Source organism: Agelaius phoeniceus, chromosome 9, assembly GCF_051311805.1.
Source record: "Agelaius phoeniceus isolate bAgePho1 chromosome 9, bAgePho1.hap1, whole genome shotgun sequence".
Lineage (NCBI taxonomy): Eukaryota > Metazoa > Chordata > Aves > Passeriformes > Icteridae > Agelaius > Agelaius phoeniceus.
Window position 1 is genome coordinate 16,918,672 of NC_135273.1, and position 17,581 is coordinate 16,936,252.

Genomic DNA, 17,581 nt, shown 5'->3' on the forward strand with positions numbered 1-17,581 from the left:
AGAATTCTCATGTGAGCTAGCTGTTGTGATAGTAAGACTACCTTAGCTTTCCTGAGTCACACCATAATTCCAGAGGTCCTTATGTTCATTTTAAATACTCTGATGTTGCACTTTCCAGATAAGAATTTTACACAGTTTTAGAGCTGTTCTGTCCCATTTGATTTACACATCTATCACTTTTCATTATATAGTTCAACATAGTTATGTTTGACTGTTGGTCTTCTAGCCCTGCAATTTATGAAAAAAAGAATTTGAAAAAAACATGGCTACCAAAGGTATATGCACCAAAACAGTATGGGATTTTTCCAGTACTGAAGAGAAATTGAGAAGAAATACCAGACTCTTAGACTTGGCACTTTGTATTTGATGTGTGCAACATGTGAATATACCTAAAACAAATCAACTGTATCTTTTTTTTTTTTTTTTGGTGAGGAATATTCTAAATAGTTAATTTATTCTTTGCTGCATTTGCTTTATTTCAAAGAGGATAAATTGAGTAAGAACTAGTATAACTGGCCTGCAGTATAGATAGGATAAACATGGAAATAATTTGAATAAAATATAAACAGGAGTGGCAGAGTGCCAGCAACTGCTTGAATATAAATCCTCAGGCAGCTATAGCAGAAGTCTCTTTCCTTACATTCCTTGCATTGCATAAAACAGTCTGTGTAGTTTGAGAAGCTATGTTCATGTGTCTCATTACCACTTCTCTCCAAAATATGACCAAACTTTTATAGCTGGTTAGCTTTGAATTAGAATAACACCACTGGTGCTCTGTAAGATTTTTTTGTTGTTGTTTTTAGATAACAGATTTACATGTGGACTGCACGTGTTTGATACTTATTTTAGCTTAGCCTTAGGCCTTGGATATAGGAGTCCCATGGAATGAAGGAGGGAGATACAACCCTCAGAAGTTCCTAAAAAATTTCAAGCCAGGTTGCCTGATGATAATGTACCTGAAAGTGTGGTGTATTTTGTTAGTTAGTTAGTTAGTTTGTTTTTTCCAGTTCCATTGGTTTTGAAACTGTCACACCTGGACAGCACTTCTGATCCATGGCAAAGTATCCTCACTGCAAGGGAGTCAGTAGTTTGCTGAAGCTGACAGAGTTAGAGAATTACAGACTTGCCCTCTGTGTTTATAAACAAATAAAAAGAGGTGAGAGAAAGCTGAGTGTCCGAAGCACAGGCAGGTATGGAATAATCCATGAAGTGTTTGTGAAGTGCAAATGTGTAATATTGAGTGAATCAGTATAGCAGACTTGTTCAGTGATCTAAGGTCATTTGTATCTTGGATTGTTCAGCATACAATGTATTTGTAGTCCTTTTCCTACCAGATTGCTAACTTACAGTGAGATATATAGAAAATATTTTAAAATATAAACTAGGACCTTCCACCTGCTTCAGTTGAAAAAGAAAGACTGAAATGTGGAGTAAAAGTTAATTGTGCAAGAACTGAAGTCATCCTTGACTTTGTTTGTCAATATTGCACCTAGATTCTATTTAGATTGTCTTACAAGTTTAACTGAAAACTGAACTGGCAAACAGGGTTTGTTTGGAGGACTAGGGTAAAAGAAAGAGGAAAAATCTTTAGTTGCACCAAGGTTTTAGAAATTTCACTTGTAATGCATGCCATGACTTCATTTACAGATTTTATACATTTCAGTCCACTTCTGTCTGTGGCATAATTGTGCAAAATTAACAGCAAAATGTTAGGGAAATACTTAGTTGGAAATAAAGGATTGGAAGGAACTTCAGAAAAGTTCTTCTCCTTGCTTCAAGTCTGGATCAGTTCTACATAAACCATTTGTCCACAAATACTTAGTTTCTCCTAAAACCAGCAATAAACAGTCAAGTCTTCTGGTTCAGTCTAATCCTTGTCTAAGTTCATGCTAGGAAATATCTGCCTCCAGTGGAAAGTAAATTTCCCTTCCGGGAGTTGCGACTTAGGAATTTTCTTATTTGTCAACAACTGTGATGATTTCCTTTGCTGCTACCTGTTCCAGAATGTATACCCCTTCAAATCTTTCATTTCAAAGACTAACACTTGATGTTTTCATTTCATTCTGTTTGTTATTCCAAAAGTCTTTTAGAAGCCTAAAACTGGACACAATACTTGAGTACAGTATTCCAGTGAGTCAGTGGAAAGACTATTCTGCTAGCAGAAGGAAATTTACACGTGCAATTGAAGGTGCTCTTGCTTTTGTTGGAGTAAGGTAAAAAGTTACCACCTTTCCACTGAGATACAGTAACTGCTCGTGTGTCTGCTCCCAGCAAATGCAGAGACAATCATCAGGTTTGATCTCCTGTTCCATATGGGGCTGGCTCTATGCACAGTCAGTTTCTTTCTGTTACCAGCTGGGGACAGTAGCAGCAAGGATTCCTCATGTCCTAAGAGGTTAGACTGGACAATTTCATAAAGTGTACCCAGCCAGCTGCCTAGATCTGCTGTCAAATGGCATGAAGGTCTCTGCCAGTCCAGGCAGCAGCCTTTGCTTTGTAGTTTAAACATAATCAGGTAAGTTAGGGAATTCTCAAGACATTCCACAGTTTAGGAAGCACTAAGCCCCCATGTAGCAGTAAATGTTTGTAGCCTGTCTTCCTTCTTACCCTCTTCAGGGCAATCACTTTTGGGCTGGTAATTACCAGTGCTTATGCATAAGAATATTAAGAAAACTCTAAGCATTTAAATCACCTTCAGAATATTACTTGCAGGTTTTTAGGAAGAAAATTTTACTTTGTTCTCAAACACTCTTTCTTCATTTTCCCAACTTGGTGTGCATGTTTTTCTGTTGCTTTCCAGTTACCTAAACAAAATGTTCTGGTCCCAGCCAAGAAGTGGAGAGAATGCCAGATTACCTCTCATGAAGCCGTGTCTTAATGCAGTGTTCCTTTCTGGAGGCAGTTATAATAATTCTGAATTCTTGGTACATGTTTTACCATGGAGGCCCCATGTCCTGTACTAATTCTAGGTGTAAGAAGGAGCCACTATGAGACGCGTTTTTACTTTAAGGACAACCATGTATATCGTGACTGGCAGTTTGTATAAAGAAATGACCTTCATGTGCAGAGCAAAATTCAATTAGCGTTTCTTTTCAAGCCTACACATGACACCAGAGCACAGTTCACCCAGTTTCCATTCCAACCAGAGAGTTGATATATTCCATTTAGAAAATGCATTTTTGCACTTGGATATCTGAGCGGTCAGAGAATAAATCACAGTCACAAGATTATCGGTGCTGTGCAGGGAAAGCCAAGATACTAAAAAAGCATGAGGTCAAACACATTCAAGGTCACACTAGTCGCTCTAACCTGCTGAGTGACACGTGACAGCGTAGACAAAAAGTTGAACGTTCGTAGACAAAAACTTGAACGTTCCTGCCGATGCCTAAGTAACTTTGTGTGAGGAGCAAGGCGTACCTGGGAGCGCACACACGGAGGCCTCCGAGACACAGATACCTGAGTCACTGAGTGTGCGCCATGGTGCGCCGAGGCGAACCTGACCTGGCAGCCGGTGCCAGGGGCAGCCTGCTCAGTGTGCCCCAGCGAGCAGGGTCGCGGGAGCGGGGCCACGCCGCAGCGGCACCGGGGGCAGCTGGCGGTGCCCGTGCCCGGCCGCCCGCTCGGGCGCGCTCCCGGGGCCGCCGGCGGAGCCCGCAGGTGCGGGGCGCGGCGCCGGGAGCGCGCACGTTGCCCGGGCGGGGGGGTCGCCGCGTCTCCGGCGAGGGCGGCGGCCGCCCCTCTGCAGCGCGCTGCGGGCAGGACGCCTGCGCCGTGCGGGGGGGCGGGCGCCGCATCCCAGCGCTCGGAGCTGCGGGCGCCGGCATGAGCGGAGGCTTCGCCGCGCCCAGCCGGACCTGAGCCGGGAGACAAAGGGGAGAAGCTGCCGCCATGGGCGAGCAGCTCCGCGCCCAGCCTGCCGCCTCGGCGGGGCCGCCGCCGCCCGCCGCCGCCTCCTGCTCGCTGCTCGGCGGGCTGCTGCAGAACGGCTTCCACCCCTCGGGCCCGCCGCTCAGCAACGGCGGCTGCGGGGAGCCGCCGCACCCGCTGCTGCTACGCCCGGAGCTGCCGCCGCTCAGCCACGGCTCCCCGGCCAAGAAATGCAGGCTGCGCCGGAGGGTGGACTCGGGCCGGCGGCACAGGCCACGTAAGTGATGACCGCGGCGGCTCTGGGGAGCGGCGCCGGCCCGGCCCCCGCCGCGCGGCGCTGCCGCAGCCCGGCCCGGTGTCAGGCGGCCGCGGGTCCCGCGCCGCCTCCCTCCCTGCGGAGCGCCGCCCGGCCGGGGCTGACGGCCGCCCGGCTCCGCGCCGCGGGCGTTCCGCCCCCCAGCGCCGGCTGCCGGGCGGGCGGAGCGAGGGCCCCGTGCCGGCCAATGCGGCGGCGCCGCCCGGGCACGGCCCCGCTCCCGCGTGGGCCGGGCCCGCCCTGCGCCAATGGGGCGGCGGCGGGCGGGGAGCAGCGGCCCGGCACAAACGCGGGCGGGCGGCCGGCGGCCGCTCCGTGCCGAGCAGCGCGTCGGGCGGTGCCCAGGGTCCTGCCCGCTCGCCGCCTCCCGCCGCACGCATGAAGCTCATAGTGCCCAAGAAACACTGTGAGTAACGCCGGGGCGCTCTGGAGCGTGGGAAGGCTCCGCGGGCTTGGTGTATGCTCCTTTCCCAAACGTTGTTAGAATGAAGGAAAAAGTGAATCTGGGAACCCGGCGCAAGTTATTCTGACTGCCGGGGAAAAATATTTGTAAACAGCTGAAATTTGTAATGTGCTTCTCATTTGGGAAGTGTTCGTGAACTGCTTGTCTATTTCAGGTTTGGTTTCAAGGCTGAGACTCAAACGTCCTATTTGTTAATTCTATATTTCCTTAATTCTCTATGGTTTATTGATTAGTAGTCTTGCTTACTTGGAGGTATTGAATAATTCCATGGTAAACCCTGCAAGTTAAACAATCTAAGGGAAAAAGTTTCTTTTCACTCTCACTTTGCTAGCCCTTCACATAAACCCACAAATGTTTGGTTCTTTGTTGCAAGTTCAGCATGTTCCAAAAGGATAATAGGGATAGTCAGGATCATAGCTGCCTGCTGCCAAAATTTAAAGATGTTTCTACTCAGTAGGAAGTAGTGTCCATTCAGCTACTCTGGGCTTTGGGAATTTTCCTTTGTTTTGAAGTAAGTATTTAAAAAAAACCAAAACTTTTCTAGTTAAACAGAACAAAATATTCAGAAGCAGCCTTAAAGAGCTGCACCTTTCATGGGACTGCGTATTAGCCAGTGCCTTTTCTGACTTTTACAATGCTTTTGGTGAGCTACTCATGCCACTTTCCCTTAGAATGTTCTCTGATTGCTTAATTGTGTAGTGCTTACAGTACCTGTTGATAGTTAATTTAGTCCTCTATCAAATTTAACCTATCAATGACCAAGTCATTCTCTGTCACAAACTGGTTTTGTAGTCTTTGTCCTGCTTCACTTTTTCTTCATGAACAGAACCTGCAGAACTTGGACTGGCTTGCATTTTGATTTGGTGTAACTAAGGAGAGTCAGCACTTGCATATCAAGCTCTCCATAATAGTAAAAACTATTTTGAAGCAAAGAGTAAAGCTTTTAGGGATTCATGTCATCACTTGATTAAGAAAGAATGAGGGCTTTGGAATTTCCATCCCATCTTGAGGGGAAAAAAGTGCCCATCAAAGTAAAAAGCATAGGTGACTGACTATATTGTCCAAGATGTATGACAACTGAATCTTCAGGTGTGGAGTTTTAGTGAAATGAGACTTTAATGAAAACAGCAGCTGAGGGAAGTGCTTTGTAGAACTATTTTGTGGGCAATCTATTTGCTGATTAAAATACATTAATGCTTGCTGATATGCTTTTTAATATATATGGTTTGTTTTGTACAAGAAAAGGTTTGAAATTTAGTATTAGTCATACAGGCAATAATGATAGCACATTGTCACCATCTTAAAAAATTCATTACATTATTATTCAAATTGTCCTGGTACTGCATTCCTTTCCACTGCATCCTCCTCTAGTGAATACTACACAGTACCATTTTTATGGGTTTGTTTGGTGCTTTTAATCCTGACCTTTGCAGATGTTTGTTCTTTTCTTAAGGACAGATTGCAAAATGAAGTGCAGTTGCCACATGGCATGTGAGAACAGTATTGATTGCAGGGTTTGCTTTGTGTGGTGGTGAAGTTAATGAGATAATTGTCATTTCCCAATATTTCAACAAATGAAACCTATCTTTTTGCAGCAGTTATTCCTTTAAACCCTTATTTTCTTCATTGTTTTTACTTTCTGACAAAGTGAGGTAGAATTCTATGCTCACAGGTCTTTTTCCCCTCTCAGAAGGGAAGATTCCTCATGATTCCAGTGTGCTTTGCTGATAAGCCTGCAGTGAGAGAGGACTCCTGGTACAGCCTCTGCTGGGAATCCTGCCTTGGCTTTCTTTTTTCCTTCATTTAACTAGATGGGTTGTCAGGGATATTAGGCTTGTGTCAGTTTTCTTTTTCAAATCAGTTTGTGGTAATATAAACCATTTGTGTGGATGGTCACACCTTTTTAACAAGAAGCTCTCTGCTTTTGGGTTTGAGCTGTTTGTGGGGTTAGTTCTAACTTGGGTTTTGTCTGTTCATTCTTCTGGTGGAGGAGGAAGGCATTCAATATGCCTCTGCTACTGAGGATGATCTGGAAGGCTTCACCTGATATGTGTGCATGATTTAGGTCTAGCTTTTTAAGGTTTGAGGAAACTTTAATTAGTAAGCAGATACAATACATTTTTTGAGCTACATATTCTAGTTTCATTCAAAGAAAAAAAGATGCATCCATTTTATTTTTTATAGCTGTGTAAGACAGGAAGAAGTAATTGAAAAATTTGTGTAAGCTATTATAGCTTTATTTTTTTAATAAAAATCAGCTTTCAGAAGCTGTAAGAATACTATGTTATGTGTGTGTTGTTTTGATTTTTTTCACCTGTTACTGTTTTTTGCACTCTCACGTCTTCTGGACCAAATTAACACAGGAACTTCGTAGGATCATCAAAGTGTCAAACAATGCAAATGAAATGTAAATTAAATAATAGGATTTCAACATATGTGTGTTCAGAAAGAAAAGCAGCTGAAACGAAGATATTTCATCTGAGATACTTGTGACTAAGATAGCAGAGTATTGATACCACCATTCAAATTATTGATTTAAAAAATTGAAATACTGTGTCTGTCTTTGAGGAAATACAGGTATTGTAAGTTGAAACAGTTTTGGCAAGAGAAGAAACTGCTGCAAACTGGTCAGGAATAAATCCAGGGCTCAGGTAGAGAGAAGAATGTTCTAACCAGCAGGATTCAAGCACAATCTCTTTCTGAATGTTGAGGAGCAGAAAGATTCAGCTAACCTTATGTGATGGTTGGTTAAATGTATGAAAAGGATTACTCTTGGTTATCTTCTTTAATGGGGGTAAATGTTACTTGATGACCCAGGAGTTCCCTCTCATTCTTGCTTCTCCTGAGCTCTTGTCTGTAGGAGAATGTTGTGATTTGATATTTACTTTCCACGTGCCTTCATTATATTGTGTGTTAAGCATAAGATTTTTAAAAATACAAGGTGTTGGAATCAGAATATAATAATGCCTTGTAGGAAGAGCCTGATAGTGCAGAGTTAATGCAGAAACTAGGTAAAATGTATCAGGGCATTTCTCGTGAGTGAACCTTTGCCCCAGATACACAGCTGTTGGTGTGCATCAGATTACCTACTTATGCAATGCTGTAGATACCTTCTGTTTGCATTGTCACATGCTTCTGCAGCTAAATTTTGGACTAGTACAGATTTTTATCTCATGATAACAAACCACTAAGTAGTTGGCACAGTTTATTAACATAAAGAGAATTAATTTTTTAAATATGTAAGTAGAGTCTTTGTTTTATGCTGGACTTTTAAGAACACGTGATGCATCTCAATGCTTTCTGTATTGGTTCTGTGGGACCTAAAACTAGATTCTACAGTGTTATTTTTGACTTACTGCTGTGGAGCAATGCAGTAGAATAGTTCTGGTTTTGCCACAGTTATAGATTCAACTGATCCAATAGGTATGTTGCATACCTACTGGAAAGAGAAATCAGCTCATTCGCCTTATCAGACAATTTTAATTTAGAAATGCATTTTTTTACATTGTAAGAACATTTCTGCAACATATCTGGTGTCTTTACTGCTCCTAGTAAATTACACAGTTTTGACTAACTGTGGTCAGCCTGAGATGTGGGTGGGATGGATTTTACTTTCCCCTCCTTGCTTTCCTGTCTTTTCGTAATTCAGGGACACTTATTCAGGTCATCAAGGAAATGCTGGACTTCCAGTTTAAAACAAATCAATGGAAAACCTCAAACTGCTTCACTCCACCCCTCCCCCCCCCCCCCCCCAAAAAAAAAACCCAACAAAAAAACACCAACCCCCCCCACACACAAACAAACAAAACCTACCAAGCCAAAAAACCCAACCTCCACAATTTTCTCCCCATTCTCCCTCAAGTCTGTGGAAAACTTATCTACACTGACACTTTTCTGTCATGTCCCCTGGCTGTAGTCCTGGACAGGCTCTGTTAATTTCGGTGGCCAGAATAATATAATCATATTACTCTGTATTCACAGAGGCAGCAAACCCCAGGAGCACCTTCAGTCTGTGTGCACACTTCCATTAGCCCCACATTCAGTGGCACCAGGAAGGTTGAAATGTATAGGTACCAGTTGAGATGAATTTCATGTAGATATGGAAAAGAACTGATGGTGGGTTAGTGGTGCATTTTGATTTGGAACATACTGATAGTAACAAAAGATACAATGGATACATTTTAAATTAATCACTGGAATACAGAAGTGTTTCTACTCTCACTCCAGTTGTGCAAAAGTTACATGAATTTCAGTGTGACTTGTTAGAAACTTTGAGACTTATTTTAATTTCTGATTGGTCAACCAGTCAAGATGGTTGTTGAATTATTGCAAGTAATTCCAACAGAGAGCTGGTGTTAGAAGTTGAGAAGAAAACTAAGCTGTTTTTCTGCATAACTGAAATATCTGGTTTTGTTGTCTGATCTTGGGCTCTTTATTTGTGCTGAAGAAAACTGCTGGTGTTCTAAAAGCAAAGTTCCTTTCTTTCTGCAGCAGTCCATTTGGCTCACAACAAAATGAAAGGAAGTTAGATTCACAGAGAAAATCAACTAAAAAAAAGTGTCCTGGTATTTCTGCTCGCTTTATAAATGCAAGCATTATGTGTAGCTATCCCAAGAATTATGCAGAGTTGAAGAAACTTCATAGTTGTTTTCTACAGTACTTATTCTTTTGAATTACTTGGTTAAAACTCTTTAAAATGTTAGGATGTAAAGTGAAATGTCTTGGCAGTCATTTATGAATAACTCTCAGCTGTTAGTGCTTACTTTAACACTTTTATTGCTGGGCTTGTGTTTGATAGGAGGATGGAACACTTCTTGCCTCTTGTAAAGATGAAATCTACTCTATGGCTTTCAAACAAATGTTGGTGCAGGTAGAGTGGAGCAGGTTTTATGCCCTTAGTGCAAAATAGTGGAAAATGGCTTATACTTAGCTACAGGCTGGTTCTGTATTGCATAGTCCAACCATGCTGCTTTTAAAATGAAACTTCCTGCCTGCATAGTTAAGATACATCTGAGGAGGAGACTTACTGTTCCAGTGGGACAGGTAATTAAAGTTCTCAGTAGCTTTATTAAAGATTTGTGTAAATTACTAATGGGATTGGCAGCCTGAGCTCCACTGCATTGCAATGTTGTGCAGTGTGGATGAGACAGCTTTCACATAAATATTTACCTTGTACTTTGTGTTTGAGTTGCAGGTTAGTCCATAACATATTTACCTTCTTTAAATAAAGCCTGTTTTAAACACACTTGTTTTGAATTCTTCCCATTTCAGGGAACTCTCATGTATCTGCATAGCATGATAAACCTCAAATTAGGCTTAATTTCACTGTCTTTGTGCAGCTTGCATAGCATGGGAAAAAATTAGACCTTACAACAGATAACAGCTACTTCATTGGAGTTTATGCATTATGCCTGCCTTGTCCATGGGGAACTGGGAGGAGAAACTGATGATTCAATTTCTTGGCATACAGCAATGAACTGAAATAACTGTTTTAAATGTCTGACATTTAAGGATTGGTTTGGGCAGGGAGAGCATATTAAAAATTGGAGAATTTAGACTTTCAAATTATTCAGCCAGCTGATGCTGAGACAGGGTAAGAAAAAAAGACTAATCCTCTTTCAGCCTGAAGATGAGTAACTTAATTGTGATCTGTGATCACATGAGGAAGGACAGTGTGAGAAGTACTTCCTATGCTTATTAAAGTGTTTGCCCCAAGTTGTTTATTTTTAGGTTCACTGGCAGAAAAATTATCTATGCCTGTGGTATTTATGGTTTCAAGTTTGTAACAACACTAAGTTGGGATGCCCTAGTTGGTAGAATCATTTTTCTAGCAAGTCCGCCTGATTCTCCCTGAAAAGCAGGAAGGTGACTGTGTGACTGCTATTTTAGAAGTGTGTCTTAGATGTTAATCATATCCTCAGTACTCTTAATTTAATTTTTCTAAGAAACATTGCTAGCTCCCTCCATGTGCAGTACCTGTGTATAGATTTTGTATTCTCAATTCTTACTCTTTCATAAAGTTACCTGGCTTACTATTTCAAATGTATGCATATATATATATAAGTGGAACAGGTAGACCAGCTTGATTCAGTTACTGTCTTCTGCTGGGTGTTCTCCATAGTAATTTTCTCCTGCTATTACCAAAACAAAGATTTTGGAGGGCTGAGGCCAGCTGTGGCAAGCTGAGAAGCAAATAGTGGCATTTCTTATATAATTATGTGATAGAGGAACACATATACCAGCAAAGGGAGAGTGCACTCAAAGGACAGGTCTGTCAGTGGTAAACACTGAACATAAGCCAGCTCACTTCTGGCTGATAGATACAAGTGTTGCAGTCCAACAGAGCTGCTGTTTCTGGTGGGTTGGAGTCTGGAGGCCTCCAGCATAATGGGAGCTCTGTATTGCTCCTCTTCAGACATGGCCTTGTGATGGTGGAAATTCTGACTGAGCTTGGAAAGGCAATTGTAGATGTTACACAGTGGGAATATGACTTGAGAAATCTCCTTCTCCTGTTTGTTTTGTTGTTTCTTCTTCCTCCCCATCCCCTTAAGTCTTAGCAGAATTGGAGCCAATTGGGTGAAATACAATTTCATTTCTCACCCATTGGTGCTGATTGGGTGAAATGCAGTAAATGTGCTCTGTCAAGTGGTGGTGACTGAAGAGTAAAAAGATATTATTAAAGCCTCCTTCTTCAGACAAGAATATTTTGAGATTTTCCTTATTCTTTTTCTTAACTGAGGGTTTATGAAGGCTTAACCTAGAGATGTGTTTAAAGCATGTGAGTTGGGTGTGACTCCCAGTTCTCAGGAATAGATACTGCTACTGTGACTGCACTGAATTGTCATTCAGCAAATGATTTAAGTGATTTGTCTACCCTGTCTATTTATAGTGACGTTCTCTTTTTTTCCTCCCTAACCCCTTGTTCTTAGCATTCCCATGGTTTGGAATGGATATTGGTGGAACGTTGGTTAAACTGGTCTACTTTGAACCTAAGGACATTACTGCAGAGGAGGAGCAGGAGGAGGTGGAAAACCTGAAAAGCATTAGGAAATACTTGACCTCCAATACAGCCTATGGTAAAACTGGCATTCGTGATGTGCACCTGGAACTGAAAAATTTGACTATGTGTGGACGCAAAGGAAACCTGCACTTCATCCGCTTCCCCAGCTGTGCCATGCACAGGTTCATACAGATGGGCAGTGAAAAGAACTTCTCCAGCTTGCACACTACACTCTGTGCCACGGGAGGTGGAGCTTACAAGTTTGAGGAAGACTTTAGAACGGTACGTGAGCAGCTCAAATGGGTTCAGTGGGAGGTACTTTGGAAAAACATCATGGCAGCCCATCTATTAAAACTTGCTGGGAAAATAACTTTTTTTTACTCCATCCTAACTGATTAGGAGCAAGAGAACCAATTCACATTTGTTAATTGGTGACATTGCTGAGAACATGGAGGGGGGAGGGAAGGGTATTATACTTGCTGGGTATTCTACTGAAGTATTGCTGTGCAGGATGTTTTTAGTAAAGGTGGAGTTTTTTTAGACTACAATGATCAGATGCTGTGATGATCAGATGCTTCATAATCAACTGAGGGTATGTTATGACAACCTAGAAGCCTGACACTACAGGTACTTGCAAACTGGTTATCTATTGGAAACCAAATATGAAACCATACAGGCTGGAGATTTGATTCAGGTTCCCTTACCTTTTTATTAACCTTCAAACAGAAGCATGGGGGAGCATGGGGGAGAGACAATGTGTGGGAACATATTAATACCAGCAAGCTTTTGATTTCAACTCTGTGAGTGTGCCATTTAAAGAAAGGCAATTCATGAGATGAGTAGGTCTCAGATCCCCAAAGATTTAAAAATAGCCTTTGCAGGGAACTCCAGAATCTGATGTAAATGTGAAGTTTTGCACCAGAGTACTCTTCAGAAATTGGTTATGGTGCAGAAGCATCGAAGAGCTGTTGTACAAACCATGTTGAAGAGAAAAAGCATTCAGGAGGCAGTTGTCTGTTGTGCATCTGTCTGTATTGGGACATATTTTCATGTATTTTCTGTGAAAAAGATACTAATCTGATTGTCCCAGAACAGAGTCACCAAGACTAATGAGAATGATTTACTTGACTGGTGGGTCTGGAACTTCTGTCCCTAACTTTTGACCTGATCTTGAGGGAGAGGGATGGCTACTGGGTATGGCAGTTTACAGCTGCTTTTCTGTCTCTGCTTCCGTCCAGGGAGCTCTCATACTGAATCACCAACTGCTGTTGACTGCAGTCCTTGGCTCTGTGTGCTTCCTTTTGACCTCCCAGGCATCCATTCCTGCTGTACAAGAGGGTTTTTTCTCTGTAAATACCCTCCCATCATCAATATCCTCACATACCGTATGACCAGGATTCTAAGGGGGATAAAGAATGCTGTAAGAGCTCAACATGAATTCCAACTGTTAGGCTGTTTTGCAGTCACTTTCAGTGAATATCAGACTGTTTCCATGTCCAAAGAAGGATTATCAAGTTTTGAATTGGTGTAGTAGTCCGCTACTAGTGCAAGATTCCTTGCTGTTTAGGCTGACTGCAAGTCCCTTACAAGTTAGAGTCTACTGAGGATTAAGTCCTCAAAAACTTGTTTGCCTTGTGTTGTTTAAGGATGTTGGCACCACAGTAGGAGGTGAGTCTTAGTTCTAGTCAGTGTGGCCTCAGTTGAGGTGTTTTTGAGTATCTTATGTCCTGGGAATGGTTCACATTCTTTGGGGACAATGGGAGGTCACTTCAGGACTTTCTGAAGAGGCTGACTATCCCCTTGGAATGGTCAGTCTCTCCAAATTCATTCTTCCTGCATCATTTAATAACACCTACAGTTGCTTAATAAGGAAGTTCATGTCCCTCGCTCCCACAGCTGTAGAACTGAACGTTACCTGGTGGCTCTCAGAGCTGAACATTTCTCTCTGTAGCTTTGGCCTTACAGACTGTAAATGTGCAATCCACAGCGAGGGATCAGTCTCATCTCAGCTGCAATATAGTCAGTCTAGCAGGGGAAGCCATGGCTGGAGGAGTTGAGGCTGTTTTGCCAACTATTGAACACAAATACGAGGCCACATAGCAAATAACTGGTTGACTTGGGCATGAAATTCCACACCTCTGCAGTGTTGTTAACATCTTGTGTGCTACAACACTTGTAGGTAGTTTAAAACAAACCCTATAAAGGCTGGCTTGGGAGTTTTCTGGCATAAAGCTATCAGTGAAGTGCACTTTCACTAAAGTGAGTGCTTTGGACACCTCTTACAGCTATCCAGTTCCATAGCTTCCTTTATAGCAAGTGTTTCTTGGCTCAAACTGTAATATCCTTGGAGAATTACAGAAGCAGAATATTATCCATTACATGGAGGTTTGCTTGCTTAATCTCTCTCAAAGGGCAGCGTGTTCTGGGTACTGGCTCTTAAATTGTCACACTTCATTAGCCGTGGTAACAGCAGCTGGCTATCAGGGTGTTCTGCTGTGCATAAATTGACACTGGACAACAGCTTCAGGACTGCTCTGTCAAAGTTCTGAAATACCTGTTTCAAGTATTTGACCACTAATTCACCTCTAGAAGTGGAGAATATGTGCCAAGTCTAAATCTTGCTACTGCAGGTTTCAGTGTTGTAAAATACCTTATATGCTATTTGCTACTTAGAAGCAGTGTGGAAAAACTAAGGTATGTTTGTGAATGTTGTTATTTTAATTTAAAAATACAGCTAAATGTTAGTAAATCCATTTGATCTAGCTAACATGCTTTTGTTCTGGCCCTTTATTTTCCTTTGTATATGCTTTTAAGTTACTTGTCTTTTCAGAGTATTTCTCAATGTGACTGTAAGATTGCATAGATTTAGGAAAAAGATCCAATACATTGCAAAACAACATTCAAATCCCAAGGAAGGAAGCCTTCTATGATTCACAGAAGATTTTTCTCCTTAAAATAGAGAGGCAAATACCCTGTTGTTACTTGTCTCTGTTCCTTTGTCTGGTTCTGAATCCCTAAATGAGTTAAATAGGTTTGATCTAGACACCTCTGTTGCTTTTGTGTATTAAAAAATGACATACAATGGTGAGACATATTCTGTTTACCTTAAGACTGTTTACTTTTCTATAAGAAGGCAACTAAATCTACCAAGTTACCTAGGTTTAGCTATTTCATCTCCCTCATATGATCTGCAGTGTTGGAGAGGTGGATACCTGAGGAGGTCTCCGTGGTCTGCTTGCTGATTGCTGGCAGTATGTTGGGTCTTTTGTCAGTCAGTAGCTTGGCAAATCATGTGACTCATTCTGAACATCTGAGTGCCCACCCTAGAAGTAGGAAAATTGACTCTATTCATTAAACGAGACCACAGAAATAATTTTACCATCCATATGGTTATACTTAATGTTCATTGAAGAGAGCATCAGTAAGTAATTCACCAAAAGAACTGTTTCCAGCCTAGGGGGTTTTTTCTTGCATTTTTGTTCTTTTTTTACCTCCTCTCTGAATGGTCTTTATAGCTGGCAGTCTTTATTTTCAGGTAACAGTGGTGTTAAGGCATGGATGAATCTGCAGCCTAATTCTGATAATCCTTCCTCCTTTCCCCAGCTATGTCACTTCACATATTCTGTAAATGCTCAAGTAACCACTTCTGTGAAAGTAAGGAGTACTTAGGCTTACTTGTTTGTGAGACTCTCTCTGTGCTCTGTGGCTCCTCCATGATAGCACAGGCACATGACTTGCACAGAAGTTTGCTGTTAATGTAATGAGGAATAAATTTCTAGGCTGCCACTCAGTTTTGTAGAGCAACTCTATGTAAAGAATGGGCAGGATGATGGGAGGAAGGACTATTCAGACTTTTGATTAAAACCTGCTCTGTTATAAAATTTCTGTTGATTGCAGTAGCTCAAAGGTGGAATCTCTATATTCCTTTCCTGAACAGACACCTGCAGAACCTGACTTAATAGAAATTCTTATTGCTGTCTTCAGTGGGAGTAGCATCTGTGCTAAAAACACCCAATCACTTAATCAAGAACATTTGGGACAGGGGAAGAAGGAAATCTCTTTACCAACACAGACTCAAACTCAGACCTTGAACTTCCCATAAAGGAAAATGATTTAAAAGTGAGTTTGGCTGTTGGATAGTGATTTTCTTGTGCCAGTTATTAGCTAATTCTAAGGCTTGACTTTGTGCTATGAGCTGAATGCCTGAGGATGACTTATAGACTTAAAACAAATAAACTCATGTCCTGTGTTGTAGGATGAGTAAGCTGTGTAACTCTTTCACAGTTAGTGTGAGACTCAAAAATCTTCTTGCTGAGGAGGGTGGAGGCAGCTGCTCAGGCTGTAGGGGCTGGGCTGGAGTTGAAAGAGGCATCCAGAGAATGGGTAAAGTAACCTCTTCAGAGGGAATGGGAGAAACAATGTGCATCTCTTCCCTGCCAAGAGAGAGGAGAGATCTTTAGGGCTCCTGGGCCAGGGGGCAGAGCTCTGCACAGGATTCCTGATGAGTGCTTTTTTTGCCCAAAGCTGATAGAGAGTGAATCTTCTGCCTCAGTGAATGTTGGAATTGCAGTTTTTTTGCATTAGACTTTGTTTTGTTTGAATGTGAGTAGTTATTTTCAGCTCCATAAAGTAGCATGGTTGGGGTTTGAAGTGAAGGTAATCAAAATATGAAGAAAGCAAAGTCTTTATGAAAGTAGAAGAGATGGAAGGAAAAGCTAGATTGTAAGCTATTCTAAGAAATAAAAACTGGAGCAATGCCCAGCAGACATAAAAGCCACAGTGAATGACATAGTAAATGAGGCTGTTGTAATTGATAATTAAAAACTTGCCAGATGCTATGTTCCTAACAGGTTTTTTACAGGAAAAAAAAATCATATTTCTCATTGAAAGTCTAAGCAAAAAATGGACTTGCAACTGCATCTGGGTTCAGACTTTGCTGTGTTCACCAGAATACAGTAAAAGTGGGTGAAATGTTTCATGAGCTGGAGCTTCATTGAAAATATGTCTTCACACCAATGGTGATACATTAGACTTCAACCCCAGAGTATGTATGTCATGGCTGCCCTCAGCTCAGTTATAGAGGACTGGGCTGTTTCATGTTCACCTTACTGAAGTGGATGTATTTTCTCACCTATAATAAGAAACAAATGGGACCCAAGTCTTTGACATATGTGTTTCCATACTTGAAAGCACAGACAAGCTGGTACCATGTCTTTTCTTTTTATACTGCTTGGTACTTAAATACAGATGATTTTTTTTTAATGTTATGCTATTACACTATTTAAAAAACAAGGCAAACAACAAAGAAATCCAAATTTAAATTTCATCAGGTAACACAATTTCTCAGCACTTCTTGCAAGAGTAGAAGAGATGGTCTTTGATTTTTCTTGGAATAGCATCTGTATACAATAGCAACAGACTTTTTGTATCCTTCAATCAGCTGTGTTTCAGGAGTGTGATACTAAGGTCATAAGGGGAAATGTTGGCTATTTTCTCTTGGTGTGTTGCACCTGCTTGCAAGCATGGTTGAAGTCCGAAGTCACTCTTTTTGATGGTCCTGAAGAGTTTCTTGAGGTCTAAAGTGTTTCTTTCCCTTTCTCAGTATTTAAAAAGTAGTCTTAAAAAAAAGAGGAATAGCTACACTCTGGCTATAATGCAGAAAAATTATTCTTCAAAAAATGTGGTCCATGTGGTTCCTCTGTAATCATCATAATTTTTCCCTCCAGGGTCCTGTATACTACTTTGTTCTGCAGTTGTTCTTCTCATAGCACAACTTTCTAGCATAACCTCTAGAGAGGCACTGTGCTAAATATAGTTACAGGAGTGCAGAGTAGGGTAAGTTGACCATTTTGCTGTCTGCCTTCACGTTAGGAATTGTAAAGGGCTGGAAAATACCTGCAAATGCATTTTGTAAATGTTGTAGGAAAAACGTCCG

At 41.7% G+C, this 17,581-nt stretch overlaps 1 protein-coding gene across 5 annotated transcripts in view; it reads left to right on the forward strand.

Annotated features, from left to right (window-relative positions):
• Window positions 1-17,581, forward strand: part of PANK1 (pantothenate kinase 1) — a 36,777-nt gene that overhangs the window by 5,753 nt on the left and 13,443 nt on the right. For 3 of the 5 annotated variants that reach the window (XM_077183089.1, XM_077183088.1, XM_077183086.1), the window contains one exon: window positions 11,576-11,928. In XM_077183089.1, coding sequence (XP_077039204.1) covers window positions 11,593-11,928 — 336 coding nt within the window. In that variant the 5' untranslated portion in view covers window positions 11,576-11,592. Of the gene's footprint in view, window positions 1-3,724; window positions 4,145-4,434; window positions 4,590-11,575; window positions 11,929-17,581 lie in introns of those variants that run through there. The other 2 variants (XM_077183085.1, XM_077183087.1) reach the window with 2 other exon arrangements.